At 37.2% G+C, this 20,353-nt stretch overlaps 1 protein-coding gene across 1 annotated transcript in view; it reads left to right on the top strand.

Moving 5' to 3' along the window:
• The window catches only part of msh3 (mutS homolog 3 (E. coli)), an 84,866-nt gene that overhangs the window by 14,171 nt on the left and 50,342 nt on the right, over positions 1-20,353 (top strand). The window contains exons 9-13 of the mRNA XM_039662465.2: positions 4,730-4,860; positions 6,122-6,230; positions 13,384-13,468; positions 17,261-17,370; positions 19,427-19,559. Coding sequence (XP_039518399.2) covers positions 4,730-4,860; positions 6,122-6,230; positions 13,384-13,468; positions 17,261-17,370; positions 19,427-19,559 — 568 coding nt within the window. The remainder of the gene's footprint in view (positions 1-4,729; positions 4,861-6,121; positions 6,231-13,383; positions 13,469-17,260; positions 17,371-19,426; positions 19,560-20,353) is intronic.

Below are 20,353 nucleotides of genomic sequence, written 5' to 3'. Positions count from 1 at the left end.
ATCCGGTGTGTCTAGACAGCCCTAGCTCCGCACTCGCATGTCCTAACTGTAGAAAGACATGTGGGTCATGAATTGGGTTCCACGTCAATCTCCAGTAGTATTGCTGACAACCGTAGCCTCAAGTCCAAAGGAACCTAAGAATGAACTGTCATGATCGAATGACCGTTCATTCACTCTCTCGCTTCTCACTTATTTTCTTGTTTTCTGTCTTTCTGAATTGCAGTACTTCATGTCCTTCTGCTTTCGCCTATCCCAGCTTAATATGCAGAAATATTTATAAGTATGCCATTTGTACTTCACACACTGTGGCTTCGTGATTGTTTGAGCATCCTGACCAACACAGCATAGCAACACCAATGCAATGAATTTGGTGACGGAACTGTTTGCTCGACCAATCCCAGATAGCAACAAAGTCTGGGCTGAGTCTGGCTTACATTAGGCACTTCTGGCTTAATTCTGGCACTGTTCTTTTTTTCACACTCTTGTGTCAAACAGTACTAGGCTAAGCTCTGGCTGGAGTCTGGCTAACCAAAAGAAACAAAAATCAACTTGTATCTGTTTGGCTAAGCTCTGGCTTGAGTTCGGTCTGCCAGAATATGGAAATATTTGGCTGAGATCTGGTTGGGTTTTGGTTGGCTGAGCAAATAAAAGATCTCTGGCATGAATGTGCTGTACTGTAAAATAGCCGTGTAAGATGTGCTGTTAAATTGGTTCATATTTTAGACATCATTATAATGCAACCTCATAAATAAGGTTAATTTTGTCAAAAATAATAAAATGAAATATGTTTGTTATAGACCTACCTAGTTAAAAATACCTATAGATATGTATTCAAATAGTACTCTTTTACACATAAGTAGGCAGGTTTTAAAAGAAAGAAGCCTTGGTTATTCTATTGGCAAGATTATTTTAATGGAGGGTTATGGAGGTGATAATGTGCAGAATGAAAAAAAAAAGATGTTTGCAAAATGACTGAAGACAAAGACAAATGGTTCAGTCTGCAGCATCATAAGACAAAAGATTGAATGGAACTGAGTACTTTGTGGTTATCCAAATGGAAATCAATATGCCACACACACAAACACATACACACACAAAATCACTTTGTAGGGAATTGATTAGTTACAGATTTACTACAAAAACCCATGGTTAAACTATGATTTTTTTGTAGCAAAAACCACCATGCTTTGAGTTTTCACAATTCCTCTATGAAAAATGTATATAATCTCCATAGAATATCCTATACATATTGTAAGTATTTGGAGAAGAAACATTTATGTTCTCCACGTAAACCATTGAAATCGGTTAAGAAATAAAACGTGGTTTTGTTTTTAAGTCTCAGACAGGGAAACCTGTTTGATAAACAGTCATTGTTTTTGCCGTTCTGTTCTGTACACACCCAACCTTCAGTTGTCCTAGCTGAATCAACTCTCCTGTTTATGTGTTCCAGTCATACTCTCTCTGTCCTTTTGTCTTGTTCTTCAATTGCTTCTCGTTGCCTCATTTTACCTCATTTTAACATTTTTCCATTTTACCGGTCATTGTTTTTCCATTAAAAAACCCTGATATTGTTAATAGAAAACCAGGATAAAAAGATGCATGAAGCTGAATTATATTTCAAAGTGTTGATAGATTAAAACCTCTGACCGATGGACCTGAACAACTGTCAAATCACTGTGTAGGCATTTACGTCTGCATACAAGCTTTAAAGGGCACTCTTGTTAGGCAGCTTAAACTCGAGACTTGTTAAAATGGAGTGTATGTGAACTGCAAGTTTGCATAAGTGCTGTCGGTAAATCCCAATTCAATTTAGCAATGCTTAAAGTAAATAAGGATGGCCATAAATGCCATTATGTAAAATGTCTCCGAATTACTGATTATGAAGAGAATGGCAAGATACATTGGAGGCCAATTTATTATCAAGATTGTTAAAATCCCTTCTTCCTACACATTTGTTTAGTTTCCATTTGTCCCATTTCATTCTTCTTGCTTTGAGTATTGTACAGACAAAGATCTGGGTTACTCTGCTAACCATGTGCTGTGCGCTTCAGTTCTCAGGGGTGTGATTGTACGGGAGGGCACATAGCAACTGTTGCTGAGTGGTGGCTGTGCTGTAGTTTAATAAGACCCTCAGGAGAATTGCAGGTGGTTTGTTGTAGGTGCCACTGCCATCAATTCATCCTTGTGTGTACTGGTTACTTAAAATGAATTCCCAATACTCCCTTCTGCCATATTGATCAAACAACTTCAATTTCTTCAAACACAATCATGCTTCTTCACTTGAAGATTTTCTATAATTTACCTCTTCAAATAACTTTGATAATGTCCTCATGTTATCATTTACTTGGCTTTGATAGCCAAAGAGGGAAATTAAGTTGCTCAAGTGAGGGTCAGAACTGGTCCTTAAAGTAATTAGATTTCAGGTTGAATACAAGTTGTGTTCCATCGAAAGTGTCTGTTGGTTACCACAAATTTATTTTGTGTCTTATTCCGCAGTTTGTAAATGCAAACAAATTTCACAGTAGTCTACAAGCAGTAGGAGAATGAAAAATTAAACATAGAAATACACACTATTTAAAGTACAGCCAACATATTATTATACAAATACTATGATGCAAAAGTTGTAATCAAATCTTTCATGACCATGTAAAGTTTGTAATTCTCTTGAAGGGATAGTTCATTTTGAAATAAATTTTTGATATGCCGGTGTTGTCAAACCGGTGTTATCTGTCAGTCATATAATGCAGGTTTTGGGGGTCCACTTCAAAGAGCATGCACAGAGAAGTCAAAATTAAACATGATTTAATGACTCGTAAATGTAAGTACACATTAAGACACGAAACGAGCGGTTTGTGTGAGAAAACAAACAGTATTTATATCGTTTTTACCTCTTGTTAACAGCCATGTCAAAGTGATCTGAATCAGATGTCCAACTGAACCGAACTGATCCGTATCCAACGTTTGGTGTCTTAGGCCATCAGTGTGTACTTACATTCACGAGTCATTAAATCATGTTTAATTTGGACTTCTCTGTGCATGCTTTTTGAGGTGGACCCCCTAAACCTCCATTATATGACTGACAGACAACACTGGTTTGACCGAAAAATGTCAAAATTGAAAATACTGTGGAAACAAAGACACCTACATCTTGGATGCCCTTGAGGTAAGCTAAAACATATCAAAAATTAATTTCAAAGTGAACTATCCCTTTAACTTTTCCATGATATACACACAAGGGACAATTTGACATTTACCTTGAATTTTTTAATGGTGCAAAATGTAATGAATAACTAGTTGAGAGTCCATGTGGAATATCTGTACTGTACATGGATAAATAAATTTATAACCACAGGTTCAATTAATAAACCTTATAAACTAATGAAGGCAAAATTGTGATCAAAATGACCTAAGAAATTATTTGCATTTGCCAAAGCATATATAAAAATGATATCTAAATAAAAATAAAAAATCTTATTGTTCAGAAAAAAAAGATCAGTTATGAGTCACCTACCCATGATATTTAGGCATGAAAGAATCATTTCATGTTCTCTTTATAAAAATGTTACCTCATTTTAATTAATATATCCATATTCATGTGATCATATATATATTTTTCACATCTCTCATGGTTTTGCCCTCAAAGATTTTTCTTTGCGACTTTCTCTTGTGAATGTATTTGCATAGTCAGGTTTGTGGAAGCAGGCACCCATGGGCACAATACTGTTTTATATGAATTATTACTTTTTGTTTTTGTTTTTTTTTCCGGCAAGTCGATTACACTGTTGGGGAAGATAAAGCTGGCTGCACGCTTGCATAGGCCACATATGTTCATTGGTTACCCTAGCAACAGCACAGAGATACAAAGAAAACCTGCGTCCTTGAGAGCTCTGTGGTGATGAATGTTGGGGAAGCAAAAGTGAATGGACTGTTGGTGAAGCTTGTGTGTATACGAGAGACTAATATGCACCTTGTATCCTCTGAGAGAATCCACTGGTATTGAAGGCTTTCAGGATGAGACGAAAAAGCAGAATTCATTGCTTCAAGTAACCTCATTTAGTAATTACACAAACATGTCGTGCTCACATTTCACCCAAAAATCAAGGGGGAAAATAAAAAAGCCTTTTTTAGAACCAGCATAGTTCATATATTCTGTATTTATTTATTCATTTTCTTTGTGCACTGTGATGTCATTTTCCCCTAAATTCTCATTACAGTGATTTATTTTTTATTAAATTGATAACGTTTGAAGATTTCTATTTCAAATAAATGCTGTTCTTTGAACTTATTTATATTCATCAAACAATCCTAAAAAATGTATCATGGTTTGAACAAGAATATTAAGCAGCACAATTTTCAACATTGATACAAAAACAATAAGAAATGTCACCTGAGCACCAGATCATATTAGAATGATTTCTTAAGGATCATGTGACACTGAAAACTGGAGAAAGGATGCTGAAAATGTAACTTTGCCTTCAGGAATAAATTACATTACAAAATGTATTAAAATAGAAAAACTTAAGCACCGAATTTTCATTTTTGGCTGAACCACCCCTTTATGGGCAAGTTCTTATTTTAACTCACTTTTTGCCTCAGACGTGTAATATGGTACACACAATATGCAGGAACTCCCTTGAGTTTCCTTTTGTCATATTGCACATCCAGAAGTTTTACCTGGTGTGATTTTCCTGTTGTTTAATGCAAACCTCCTGTTTGTCTCCTCTCTCAGTGTCCAAGCAGATGACCGAATTCGCATAGAGAAACAAGAAAGTGCCATGTTTGAATACCCAACGGCAATGAGAATTATCAAAGACTTCTACAGAGAGGTCCCTCATCCAACTGTGGAAAACCAAGAAAAGGGTACAATACTTTATCTTTGTCTCCTGTTTGTCTTTTAATGTCTTACCTCCAGTCGGCTGGTCTTTCGGATAGAGACGTCTGCCCAAACTAATGTGAGGTTCGTGTGTTTAATTGAAAAATCATTCCCTGTAGGCAGAAGGAAGGCAGATCAATGTCTGGTGACCTTTAGACTGGACATGTGAATGACAAGCAGCGGTGGCTTTTCCTGTCAAGACTGGGACTAAATCACCTCTTTGTCTAGTTCAGGATCCATTAATGGCATAGAACAGACTCCCTCAGCATTGCTGAACTTTCCTCTGATGTTCCGATGCCTTGCATTGTATCTCAAATGCTATGTAAAATCAGCAAGTAAAAATCTTTCAAATGAAAATAATGTAACAATCCAGTCTTTTTTGCGGTATTCTTGGCAAAAATCAACAAACTTAACACATGGACACAAAGTTAGTCCTAAAGGGGGAAACACTGTGGAGATTATTTTAATTAGAAGTTTCTCAGTCATACACCCAAAGCATTGAATTAGTGTTATTGTAATGTCTGTTAATCATTCAAGATTGATTCAAGTATTTTCTATTCACATTTGATGGATTTTGCATTTTATTTTTAATTAAATTAAATGAAATTTTTATTTCTGTTGGATACCTTAAAATAAACTTGAGCATTGTTTACTTAGTTTCTATTTCTGCTATGTTTTTATTTGCTCTTTTCTGCTTCTGTTTTTATTTAATTAACGACTGTTTACTTGAATAATTACTCGGAAAAAATGTCAGCTTAATTGAGAAATACTTTACATTTTGAAATACTTTAATTTTAGTTTTTTATTTTATTTATTTATTAATATATGTATATATATATATATATATATATATATGTATTCAGTGTATTCAGGTATGTATATGTATAAGTGTATTCAGGATCGTATTAAATTTTGTTATGTGTATTTATAAGGAGAATTATATATTTTCATGATTTATCTAATACTCAAATATTGGAATTGTGACAACCCTTTACAGGCCACTCAAGAAACCTGTCACTTTTGATCAATGTAATGCATCCTTGCTGCATAAAAGTATGAATTTATCTTTTGAATGCTACAGAAAGATGGTACCTGGTTGTAAGACACCTGAACTGACTCTGACTCACTCTGTCCAATTGCACATTTATCCTAAAAGCTCAACATATAGTGGTTGTACTGTGAAACTATCAATCAGTTCAATTGATTATTGCAGCGAATGTCTACATTTATTTTTTTCTTTGTAAATAGATTCCTACACCCTCTGTATGGGTCTGGAGAGTCCGATTATCTGCTGTCTTGGTCCTGTGATCCAATATCTGGCTGAGTTTAAGCTCGACAAGATTTTACTGTGTTCCAGGTAAAGTACACACAGATTTAAAGGTATAATTTATCCAAAAGTAAAAATACTATAATTTGTTTATCACTTTCATGTCATTCTAAACCTGTATGACTTTCTTTGTTTTGTGGACCAGAAAAGGATTAAGACATTAATCACAATGTTCTGGCTGCTTTTTTCAATAAAATGATAGTGAATGAGGCTGGTGAGCTCTAAAAAGCACAAAAATGTCATAAACGTGGTTCATGTAAATTCGTCCATGGTGTAAGAACCATTTTGTCTTTATTTAAACCTTGTTACCCAAGTGTGTGTCCAGTAGGGATCTCTCTTTGTGTAATTGGTTACTGAATATAGGTAGGAACCTTTCTTCAGGTGACTGGTGTTCCTGGAGGGAAAGTGCACACAGTTTTTTGACAGTTATGCTGCGTCCCAATTCGCTTACTTATACTACGCCCTAAAAGTATGTACTCTTTTTGTGAGGAAAAAGTACATACTTTTGAGTGTGTAGCAAAAGAGTAGGCAAGCTTTGGGACATACTATCACGTCATCTTTAACGGACAACTCTGTCGCGTGCTGCGTGCATCCTGTCACCGTAAACTGCCCTGTCAATCATCTTGTCACAGTTAAAATCCTCCATTCTATCTAATTTTATTTCCTACCGTTTCAGAAAGCACTTTTATCTGCCAGTTGTGGGTCTTTCATGCTCTCCTCATGTTTGCAATTTGAATATAAAGATGCTTTTAAAACGTAATGGCTAAACTCATCTTTACAAAAGTTCACAATGCTGCTGCAAATGCAATATAATGTGGACAACATTGAATAAATTCTTTTTCGTCAGGTTAGATACTGATAAGTAATCACTCAAAGCTCTTTATCTAAACCTCTCTACACAACCGCAGGGACTCGCGCGTCCTCCGTATCGACTACGTATCTGTAGTTTTTTAACACTTTTTACTCGTGTTTGTAGTTCTAACCGAATCCTCGTCCAACGCGCAATGGTTTGTGGGCAATATCAGCCGTTAGAGTGTGCATCGATCTACACTTCGGATTCTGACCGGAAAAAGGAGACCATCCGGGTATTTTTGAAACACTCATTTCAACATACTACGATTTGGGACGTACTAATTCTATTTTCGAATACTATTTAGGACGGATACTATGCGAATTGGGACGCAGGGTTACACTCACTAAGCTATGCTATGCTAAAGTTATGCTATGCCATGCTGTGCAGTATGAAATCTGTACTGGTGAAGAACTATGGATTTATTGACTGTTTGTTGGATTCTTACTATAAATGAAGATCAGTTACAGTAAAATAAATCTACAATGTAAGCATATTAACTTGTGTGTGAACATTGCAGTGAATAACAACCCAAGCGTGCCATCAAGTGTGCCTCCCATTAGCAAGTACCGTCTAGCAGCCCTCAGCTGCTTTAAGTAATAGACTTGGCTGCTTATATATGGCATGTCAAGGTCATTCAAGCCAGATTTAAAAAAGAGAGCATGAAAATGAAAGAATAACATGAGAAAAAAGACCATGAGAATGAGTTCAGTACCAACACTGGACCAACCCTCTTTGATGTCTTTTTCTGCCATATCAGGAAATTTGTCAGCAGCCTTGGCATGAATGTATAGACTCAGAAAGGCGGAATTCCCAACATGCATTAGGAGACACATCAGTTCAACCTCGTAGACCTCTTGCATCTGAAATGATTTCTCAACCAACATCAGTTCAGCATGGACGACGTGCCTCTGAGGGATTTCTCGACCCGCATCAGTTCAGCCTCGTGGTCCTTTTGCATCTGAAATGTTTTCTCGACCCACATCAGACGTGGACAACAAGCCTCTGAAATGATTCTTCAGCCACAAATGGAGAGTCTCTATGGTGACATTGGCACTATAATGCAAAGGCAAAATGAAATAACACCAGCTCTTGTCCAACAGCATCAGTGTTGATCTTTACCAGCCAGAGATATACCTTTATTTGATGGATATTCTTTTTCAGTATGTTTGGTTTATCATTTGAAAAGGAAGTGGAGGAAAAGGCAAGCTGTAGTTCATTGCTACAGAAGAGCACATTGTCAAGAGAGGATATTAGGTTTTTGCAGATTGCAGAGAGTTCTGCCAAGCTTCAGGGCAATCATTATACTTTGAAGTTGCCATTTAAAAAAGAAAATGTGTATCTTCCTAACAATTTCTCTGTGGCAAAACAGCAGATACTTGGATTGAAAAGGATTGAGGATTGGGATTCCAGAGAGATGATCAGTTTTATCAGGAGTATGCATCATTTCTAACTGAAATGATCAAAAAAGGGTATGCAGAGCAAGTGCACACTCATCAGCTTAAAGGTGAGAGTGGCAAGGTGTGGTACATTCCTCACCATGGTGTACGTCATCCCAAGAAGAGGAACTTGCGGGTGTTTTTTGATTGTGGTGCCGCATTTAATGGAACATCTTTGAATCAAGTTCTTTTATAAGGTCCCAAGTTCACAAGCACATTGATTGGAGTCCTCTTGAGGTTTAGGCAGGAGTCTGTAGCGGTCACGGGTGACATACAATCAATGTTTCATCAGGTTCTGGTGGCAGAAGAGGACCGGGACTTCTGTGGTGGCGGAACGGAGATTTTTTACAAAACGAGTTGGAGTGTTTCGCATGAATGTCCATCTCTTTGGAGCTGTCTCCTCTCTGAGTTGTGCTGCCTTTGCTTTGAGAAAAACAGCAGATGATCATCAATCTGAGTTCTGAGAAGAGGTTGTTCAAACTCTCAATGAAAACTTCTATGTAGATGATTGCCTTAAGAGTGTGGCATCTGAAGATGAAGCAGTTTGTTTAGTTAAGGATCTTTCCATTCTTTGTCAGCGAGGTGCTTTCACTCTGTCAAAATGGAGTAGCAACAAGCGCACTGTCCTGCAAACCATTCCCGAGGAGCACCGAGCCAAAGAGTGGAAGTAGCTTGATCTGAACAGGGACAGCCTGCCAGTTGAGAGAGCGCTTGGATTGCTTTGGTGTGCGTATACTGATTCATTTAAGTTAAAAAGGAGGTCCAGGAGAAGTCCTAAGATGTGGGATATTGTCGTTTTCCAGCTCCGTGTATGATCCACTTGGGTTTTTGGCACCAGTTGTGCTAAGTTATGTCAGATGAATTGCAGATGGGATGAGACTGTGCCCTGTGACATTTTGCATGACTGGACAAGGTGGTTGAAGGAGCTGAATGCACTGTCTGAATTCAAAGTTGAGAGATGTGTTAAGCCCATAAGCTGTGGGTCTTGCATACATGCTCAGCTTCATCATTTTTCAGATGCAAGTGAACAAGGGTATGGCACAGTCACTTACCTTAGAATCCAGAATTGCAACAATGACATTCACATTGCCTTCCTCATGGGCAAGGCCAGAGTAACAACTTTAAAGGTCATCACTGTTCCCCGTTTGGAGTTAACTGCATACATGTTAAAGAAAGTGCTGAGGCTCCAGTTGCAAGAATCTATATTTTGGACAGACAGCACATCTGTGTTCAAGTATGTCATGAATGAGGACAAGTGTTTTCATACTTTTGTTGCCAACAGAGTCTTCATTATCAGGGAAGTCACAAAGACATCACAGTGGCGATATCAAAGGAGAATCCAGCAGATGATGCATCCAGAGGAAGGAGGGCTGGAGATTTTATTAAGAAAAATAAAATGGATAGAAGGTCCCAACTTTATATGTAAACCAGATGAGGATTGGCCCAAAAATCTTGTGCAGACTGCGCTAGGGGTTGATGGCCTCGAGTTCAATAAAGAAGCCATTGCAAATGTGGTAAATACTCAAGGTGCACTGAAGGGTATCGATTGGCTGATGGCTTACTTTTCATATTGGAGGAAACTTCAAGTAGCAGTTGGCTGATTGCTTAGGTTGAAGAAGATATTATTGTTGAGAACTCGCAAGAGGATGGAGTCAGGTATTGCTGATGCCAACAAGCGAGTGCTTTGGTGCAAGAGAGTCAGATAGTTTAAGGTGCAACAGGAAGACAAATCTTGTCAGCAGAAGATCTTATGGAAGCGGAGCTGGATATAATCTGCTGCTGCCAACACCAAAGATTCCCTGAGGAGATCGCTGCTTTGTCTTCTGGGAAGGATATAGTAAGCAAACAGAGAACCATCTACAATCTGGACCCATGGTTGGATGATTGGCTTTTTGAAAGTCGGAGGCCAGAAAGGTTTTCACATGGCTCTTTGCCAGAAGACACAAAATATCCAGTACTCCTCACTAAAGATCAGCATGTGGCTAGTCTTATACTGAAGGATTTACATCAACGGCTTGGCCATAGTGGGCGTAACCACTAGGGGTGTAACGGTACATGTATTCGTATTGAACCGTTTCGGTTCGAGGCTTCCGGTTCGGTACGCATACAAACCGAACGATTGCTTGGACCATTTTTCCTGCCGGCAAAATTCGAGCTGACGCGGCCAACACAACGTTGCGCAACATCAAATGGCAAGCGTAATGAAAGCAGAACGAAACTGCGCTGCTCGTTATGTGCTTCATGGATCGTTTATCAGTTCGGAGTAGAGTTGTGACGTTCGCGAACGAACCGATTCTTTTGAACAGCTCATAAACATGAACGATGGGAGCCGAGTCGCGGCTGGAGGGGAGCCGTTCTTTCTGTCGTTCTTTTTTTCCTATGCGTGTTTTACACAGATGCATTAGCTCCTCGGTTAAAGGGGAAGGGGCGCACCCAGCGCAGGGGTGATAGTTGTGCACGCGCGTGCATCTTTTACTCTTACGTTATCTTTTATAACCCTACGTGCCTATGTCATTATGTGCACGCTGCCATCACATGGTTACTCCAGTTAAAAAAAGCCATAAAGTAAGGAACTGCTTGTATTTATTTACATTGCATTTTGCGTTCATGTTATTGTATCTACAGTAGCCTATATATTTACAACTTTAAATATTTTTTGTTTTTTCTTGTGGTATTGTATGAATAACATAAGTCAACAGCTTTACACATACCCACACTTTGTACTAAATGTACAATTCACCATGGATTTATAAATGTAGTAACACTAACTGGAACCAGTTTGGCTGAAATGGTGAAATGCTTTCAAGTACTTCACACATCTTTTTCCAGCACTTCAAAATTCAAATATTATATAAATAAATATATATATTTAAATGTTATTTTTAATGTGATGACCAAAACATTATTTGTTCATCCTTCAAAGATGACCCATTTATAAACCTGAAAGTTTCAAGATCTAGGAAAACTCACACTTACTTAAAAATATTTTTTCTTTAAACAAATAGGAAATTTCTCTGGCATTTCTTTCTTTTTGCTGTATCGAAAACGTACCGAACCGTGACTTTAAAACCGAGGTACGTACCGAACCGTGATTTTTGTGTACTGTTACACCCCTAGTAACCACATGTTGTCTACATTAAGAAGAAGGTATTGGATCACAGGTGCCACCTCTGCTATGAGAAAGATCATTACAGAATGGTGTCTCTGTACAAGATATAATGGCCGGATGATGGGGCAGAAGATTGCTGACCTGCCCAAGGAGAGGATTCTTCCAGACCATCCACCATTTAACAACACATGTGTTGACTATTTTGAACCAATAGTGGTGAAGAAGGGAAGAGCCACAGTGAAGTGTTATGGTGTCATCTTCACCTGCTTGGCCAGCAGAGCAGTTCACCTTGATTTGGCTACTTCTTTGTATTAATGCTCTGTACCGATTTATCAGTAGAAGGAGGCAAGTGGAGCATCTTCTTTCAGATAAGGGTACAAATATTTTATAGGGGCAAAGAGAGAACTTAGGGATGCACTTTCGTAATTGAATCAGGCTAACATTCAAGGAGTTTTATGCCAGCGGGCATTTAGTGGAGTTTCAATCCTCATCCTGGGTCCCATTATAGTGAGGTTTGGGAGCGTGTCATTTGCATGTTGAGGAAAATCCTCACTGCAGTTCTCCAACAGTAGATGCTTGATGAAGATGGTTTCCATAATGTCTTGTGTGAAGCTGAGGCCGTTTTAAATGATCGACCAATCACAAAATTGTCTGATGAACCAATGGACCTTGGGCTCTGACCCCTAATCATATCCTGTTGCTGAAAGGAAAACCGACATTATCTCCTAGATTGTTTTTTTGTACATGATTTGCACATAAAACATAGGTCCAAAACATTTCAGATCTCTTTTGGAAGAGATTGGTGAGAAAATTCCTACCTTTGCTGCAGGAAAGGCAGAAATGGAATAAAACTAAGAATAGCCTCAAGCCTGGAGACATTGTGGCCATTATAGATCCACGATCCTCGCCTCGAGGCTCCTGACCACTCGGAAGAGTTTTGGAAAGATCGAGCTCGTTCGATCTGTGCGTTTACAAACTAAGACCAGTGTTATAGACAGGCCTGTAGCAAAGCTTTGTTTTTTACACGAGTCTGTGGGCTAAGGGTTTTTTTTTTTCTATATGCATCATGTGTTTATTGTGCTCACTATTCGTCTACTTGTGTGAATTATGCCTTTAAATATTTTTTTTCTGTTGTTCCCTTTGAGTTCTGTTTGGATTTCTGCTTTAACAGTGCTTGTTGCTTAGTAATAATGAATATATTTGGATAATAATATAGAAAACTCAATGGAGTGTTAACTATACTGTACGTGTTCACTGTGTATTGCCTAAATGAGTTAGTGTCTGTTACACCTACACTTTCCTCTCTCGTTGGATTTTGCTGCAAACACATTTAGGAATCCAGTGCTATAGCACAAACCTATTTGGAGACTCTTATTTTCCCTTCTCACCTAAAGTAGACACATCTCACACCTACTTCCATCAGGCACGTAAGTAATAACAAGGGTGTTCATTTATCCAAGTAGACTGTAATAGTGGGAAACAGAGCCGAATCTGAATCACAATACTTGCAGATTGTCACCCCTGACGTGTAAATGTTCAGTATGTCCTGTAATTACAGACTGATTACGCACATTCTTTAAAGGAAAATAAGAGGCCTTGACCTCACATACTTTCTAAAAGAGCATTAATTAACATGCATCATTTGCTGAAATAGGGCCTTTGCTGCCTAATAGTTTGTCATGACTGTGTATTGTTGCTAGTCTGACTTGTGTTTCCTTAAAAAAATGTTCAAAGATGTGAGCAGTTGCTGCTCTTGTTGAAAACACATTTTGGTTGTGTTTGCAGCTCATTCAAGCGGCTGTCGAGTGATGCTGACCATATGCTGCTCAGTGCTTCTACCATGAAGAACCTGGAGATCCTGTGCAACCAGGTCAGTCAAATGGAGGAAAACCTGGATGATGGAATATTATACACAAACAGTACTACTGTTCACATCTGGAATTAACATTCTTCTTGGGTGATCCGTTAAAATGTGCTCAGCCATGAAAGAGACGCAACCATTTACACAATGCGTTTTAAATAATTCCACTGACAACCTGATATTGGTTTTTGTTTTGGTCAAATTTTGTGACTGCATACAGTATACCAGTGTCACTAGCTAAGTTTCCATCTAGAATTGCGTGTTGAAATTGTGTGCAAGAAATATCCCATTTAACATTTGCGAATAAAGCAGTGTTTTCATCCCATGATGCGCTGAAGAGAACAATTGGCGCAAAATATCTGTAATTTAAAATGGAATTGCTGCATTGAAGCTATTGTGGCTATTTTTTTTTCCTCCATCATAAATGACTTTCATCTCAGAGCGCACAGGTGAAACACAATAAACTCCATCATGTTATCTTGCATTCGGATACCGGTGTGTTTACAGTAGGAATGCAACTGTGAATCATTCTGATGACAGACTTTGGCTCAGGGATTTCAGAACAACCAAACCAACATTTGAGATGTGGTGTGACGCGATTGGTCTGCTGGTTAGTCCAGTTATCCAATCACATGCTCTCTTGAGGCAAGTCTCAGGAGTTTTTATGTTGCACATCGATGGATTTATTAGGGAAAATCTATTGGTAACGCTTCCTTTTACAGTCCAGTTACCCATGTAAATACTATGTACTTATTTTAGTAACTACAATTACTGGGTAATAACAAGTACTAACCCTGAACCTATCCCTGTTCCATGTACTTACCTTATATTAGCCAGTACTTTCTAGGTAAGTACACTGTAAGTACTGTACTGTAAAAGGAAGCATTACCAATGTATTTCCATCATAGTTTATGCACATCTTTTTATCCACCTCAATTGAACTCTAACGTTTTATTTATGCATTAGAATGTATGCGCATATTGGCTTTTTCATCCAGCATTTTTTAATGCAGTAAAATGTGCATAAAAATAGGTTGATGGAAACATACCTACTGATGTCAGTTGCACCATAATGTTCTGTGAAGTCATGTGTATGTACAGCGGAGCCGACACTAAAAACAAAAACAAATTTTAAAACATTAAGGCAGAAAATGAGTTCGAAATATTTGAAATTTCACATTTTAGATGACCAAGTAAATTTGTGATCATATGAGTCCATGTAAGTACATATGGTCAGATGTTCTTCCTTTGAAGCTCAAGAACCTCTTTGTATCATCTCAAATCATACTGAAGAACATAACCATTAGGTTTTACACAAACTTGTGGAGTTTGAGTGCAGCTTGATTGCTGTTGTTATTAAAGCAAATGAGAGACCAACACAATTTTTAAATTGAAATGTGTATTTTTCAATTAAATTATAAACTATAAATTATATTAGGCTGGTAATTTAATTTGCAGTAAATGATGAATCCGTAATGAAAAAATTGCAAGATCAATAAAAACACACTGAATGAAACAATAATAACCATTGCTGCAACCATTGACTATAGGCAATCTGTGAGGTTCAAAACTAACCTTTCAACAACCAGATCTGTTTTTTCTTTTTTATCACTGCCCCACTTTTCTCACGCATGTTTCCAAAGAGATAGCAAGTTCAATGTCAGGACAAGGCAAATTATTTTGAGAACAAAATATTCATTTGACAAGTTTTGTTAGCCATGGACTGAAAATAATCTGATTCCGGTTTTTTTTTTTTTTTTTTTTTAGATCTACGGAACCCCTAAAGGGACGTGGTGGTGGAAAAATTTTTAGGATGGGAATTTTTTTTCCCCAAATCTTTTGCGTTTCCTTTCAAAACATTTGCGTTCCCTCGCAAAGATATTTGCATTCCCACGCAAAACCTGTTGGCAGCTCGGACAGACACTTCCTGTTTAATGTCCCGCTGGCAGTGTTTCAGAGCTCTGTACATTTAATGGAGCATTTCATAGTGTTTGAACTTAGACTGGACTATAAAGAAATGCAGTCGGTGCTTAACTCAATATTCTTGAGCTAAACCTTGAGGTTAAAACACAAACCACACCTATTTAAAATCACAGTAACCACAACAAGCTATATCCTAATTCTCCTCAAAACAAGCTTTACAATATACATTTGTCTTTAACCAGTCGATTGAGAGATAAGTTAGAATAAGGGACCGTCTGCAAAGTTAAAATCCCAAAACCCTTCTGCACATTTTATTTTATTTTATTTAACATATTCAATAGCTTCGCTGTGATACACTGTAGCCTATACTGTCACCAAATTCAGTTCACACATCACTGTTCTCCTGCTGGTTATACTACAAAACTTTGTTTGATAAAAATGCATAATTTTTTAGATTATTTATTATGAAATCGTAACTTTACCCTTTTTAGAAAAAAATATTCAGTAACTTCACACTGTTACACAGTGTAATGCCATCAAATTCAGTAAGCAAATACAATGCAAAAGCTATGGTTGTAACTTATGTTAGCTGCGTATGGTCAGAGAATGTCTAATTGAAGAGAATTGGCACTGGCTGGTTACTTCCGGTTTCTGGACTGGCTGCAGTAACAGGTCTCTGTCCATGCGGGGGCGCTCGTGGTCGAGTGCAGAATGAATGGGAGTCAATGGGGTTTCACCCACAGAAATCCACTTTTCTCAGGAAAGTCATTTTAAAGTTGCATTCAAAAGAGAGGGCTAAGAAAATGCACTCAGCTGAAAATTGCATTTTTAAGTTCACTTATCTGTTCAAAACTGTGATGACGTCACACAATAGCAGAATGCTAGCGTGTTCCGGCCAACAACAGCCTAACCTGTAAGAAATCAAAAGGACATTGTACTCGTTCATTCGACTTTTAGCCTATAATCTATATTGAACTTGAGGAAACGACAATAAAATCTATTTTGATTTAACGACAAGCAGGTGAAAGACACACATTTAGCCGTTTAGCCCCATAGACTCCCATTCATTCTGCTCTCGCCCGCGATCACCTCCAGTGGAATTCTAATGGAACTGCAACCAGGATGATACACAACGAGGCTAATAGGAAGTGCCAAGGCTCTCCGTTAGACGGGCTCTGGTATGGTACCAATATTTTGTGTAAAGAATAGCCCTACTTATTTTTTATGTGCAATTACTTCCCAAACTAAGTGTTGCATAACCAACATTAGAGCAGTGATGTGTGAACTACATTTGGTGTGTTACAGTGAAGTTATTGAATATATTTTGTATAATATAAAATGTGCAAAAGCAGTGTCATATGACCAGTGGGTTACCATTGATGTGTAAACTGAATTGGGTGGTTTGTAACATTGAAGTTAATGTGAGTTGAGTTGATGCTGTAGTCGTTCTTTGGGTATATTCCACTTTGCAGATGGTCCTTTTTGTAAAAAAAGAAGAAAAAAGAGGATTATTACTGAAATCACAACAGTTTGTGTAGTAGTATACAATACACCTCTTTTGCTTGCATTGAAACACGCCATCCATTACATTACATCCATTACAAATTTAAATAAAATCCTATGTAAGAAATGTTATTTCACATTATGATATTATGAATTGATTTAATTTCACCTTTCAAAAGTGGTTTATGTAGTTTTATGATGTAAATAGAATGATATACTAGTTTATGCCATTTATTATGTAATTATGCCATTTTTCTCTGCCTTGTGTTGCCTGGAAAATAATGTGGGCATTTGTGTCTTGAAAACCAAGTTATGTCTCCATTATCAAGGATGTTGGTTTGGATTTAATGATGACTTCATTTTTCATTGTTGTCAGACCACTGGTTCAGTAAAAGGCAGTTTGCTGTGGGTTCTGGATCACACTCAGACTCCATTTGGGAAGAGACTGTTAAAAAAGTGGGTGAGCCAGCCGCTGAAGTCTGTGACGTGAGTCATTATTTCATGTTATTATCATGTAATCACTGTCATTTGACTGCTAGTATGTGCATGCCCAGATATTCCCGACACCACTACAGATTATACTGATCTCCAAACTCTGAGCCTAGGTTAATCCAAGTCCTAGAATATTTTGTAAATGGAGGAACTTTTCACCATTCTTCTCAGCCACTGCATGGTAGGATTACAATTTCGTTCTGGTTCGGATTATGGAAAAACACTACTGAATATAAAAAGGGATAAAATGCAAGTTTTTAATCTGGGAGTTCATTCCTGTTGGTTATTACTCAAATTTAAATGTTTACGTTTTATTTCTCCAGAAATAAATGGGCATGGCTTTGTCAACCTGATGCCAAATTTATACGTTGTGGGGGATTGTTTGGATCCATGTGTGACGTAATGCATGCTTACATAAATCCGATTATGTGTGTGGGTAATAAAAATATTTGATTCCATATAACAATAATTTAATCTTAAATCCACATGTTTTCCTGCCAAACCTCTTAACAGACATGTTGGGGAACATTGTTGAATTGAGACTCAGAATATTATGCCACTGAATTGGGCAGTGCAGTTAGATCGGTACGTTGATAATGCAATATCCTTTGTGTGTTGCCTGACATACAGGGAATTAACTTAAAGCCTTTTTTTAAAGGGTGCATTTGATCAAATGTGACTGTAAAAAAAAAACTAATATTTTGTATTTCACATAAATGCTGTTCTTTTCACCAAATAAACAAAACAATAATAATAATAATAAAAATAATCACTGTTTCCATAAAATATTAAGCAGCACAGTTGTTTTTAACATTGATAATAAGTAGAGATTCACGATATATCGGCGACCATATCGGTATCGGACGATATATGCAAATTTTTAATGTTATCGTTATCGGCCTGATAAGAAAATATGGCCGATATATTAAAGCCGATAAATAATGGATTATTTACTTTAGCTGAGGCAATTCAGATGCGCACTGGTTGCCATGATGATAAACTTAAGTGCAAAATGTGCAGCCCAAGTTTGTCATATAGGCTACATAAAATTATAATGTGAACATTATAATTGTTTGCTCAGGAGATGGCTTTTAATGGTGAGTCTTTTGTTTTTGTAATCAGGCTCTCAAAAATTATATAAAAATGTGAATTAAGATTTATTGGCCAATATATCTGTTATCAGCTTTCAAATATTAAAGTTATCGATTATCTGAAAATATTCATATTCATGCATCCATAATAATAATAATAATAATAATAATAAATGTTTCTTGAGCAGCAAATGATTTCCTAAGGATCATGTGATACTGAAGATTGGAGTAATGATGCTTTACCATCACCAAAAAAAGAATTATATTTAACAATGTATTAAAATAGAAAACATTACACCTAAAATAACATTTCACAATATTAGTGTTTTTATTGTGTTTGATCAAATAAATGCAGCCTTAGTGACAGACCCCAAACTTTTGAACAGTAGTGTACATACAGTAATTAAAGCCACTTCTCAAAAGATACAGGAATTATATTTTCTTACTAACTGATCATAAAATAAAAATAAATAATTTATGGAAAAAGAAAGTAATTTTGTTCTGCAACAGGAAATTACTTTCGATATACTGAAGTCAAGGACACCTCTCTAGACAGAAGCTCGAAGCTTGTTTTAATCACAGTTGCTACGTTAGATTTCAGAGTTCTGTGTTGAACATTTAAAAAGGGTGCAAAAAAACACAATATACCTGTTTATCAACACAACATCTTTTTTCAATGTGTGCTTTTATGAAACGGTACTCAATTATAAAGTAGTCCTTATTAAAAGAAAGTATTTATTGGAGTGCATCCCAGCTCTCTTATGCAGCATAAAAGCACAACACAAGCTGCTGTTAGTTACACTGCTGCTTCTGTGTGTGTTGTGATACAAGCTGTATTTTGTTCCAGTGATTTTTATGATTTGCGTACATAACATCTGTTGACTAATACCTACAAGCCCTAGCACTCTTTGCCTGCCTCTGTTTATGCTATTTTTCATATTCCCTCTGCTCTCTCTCAGTGATATCCATGCTCGTCAGGAGGCCGTGGCAGAAATGTTGTGTTCTGAATCCACCGTGCTTCCCTCTCTTCAGTCTTTGCTAACTCGTCTACCTGACCTCGAGAGAGGACTTTGCAGTATCTACCACAAGAAGGTAAAGTCTGTTGTACCTAAACGCTCTGTTTGAATCATTTTTTTTTTTACACAGGTACACCAGGAAGTCCCTTTTCATTTGCAATTCAAAACTAATTTGAATTAACGGGAACAATAGTGGCCACGGTCGCACAAAAAGTTCTGTCTGACAATGAAAACCTCTGAAACATCATTCCATTTGTTTCTTGAATCAGGCAGGAGGTTGCTGGGATGGTGCTTAATGACTTGTATGAATGAAATGTTTCTGTTGAATGGCTCCAATTAGCATAATGACAAGAGTGAGAGCAGGAATGGGAATGATTATTGTTTTGTAACGTGTGGAGAGACAGAATGTCCTCAGTAACCCTGCCTCTTTCTGCCATCTCATTTATTAACACACATTCATCAAAAACCAAATGAAGAATTTATGAAAGAAGATGTCCAGTGTTAAAGGTCTATATGTAGTTTTGGACTAAAACATTATTGTTCATAGATTAAAATCATGAATATCAAGGATGAGATTAAAATCATACCATGATTTACTCACCCTCAAGCGATTCAAGGTGCATATGACTATCTTCTTTCAGACTAACACAATCGGCAGACGGCTGTGCACAGCGATTTACGGCGAAAGAGGAACTCTTGACACGACGCATGACGCAATGACAAACGCAGAAGCTCAAAACAAAATTAGAAGTTACGAATTAGAAAAGACTCTCTGACCTGAACGATATGGGGAATTTGTATATAATAATTAATAATTATTCATACATGTTTGGACCAAATCAGCCTTACATGTTATTAAATCTCCTGAGA

This window comes from Pimephales promelas, chromosome 4 (genome assembly GCF_988280905.1).
Source record: "Pimephales promelas chromosome 4, fPimPro1.hap1.1, whole genome shotgun sequence".
Classification (NCBI taxonomy): Eukaryota; Metazoa; Chordata; class Actinopteri; order Cypriniformes; family Leuciscidae; genus Pimephales; species Pimephales promelas.
The sequence above is the reverse complement of the archived record's forward strand: the minus strand, read 5'-3'. Positions and strand labels throughout refer to the sequence as shown.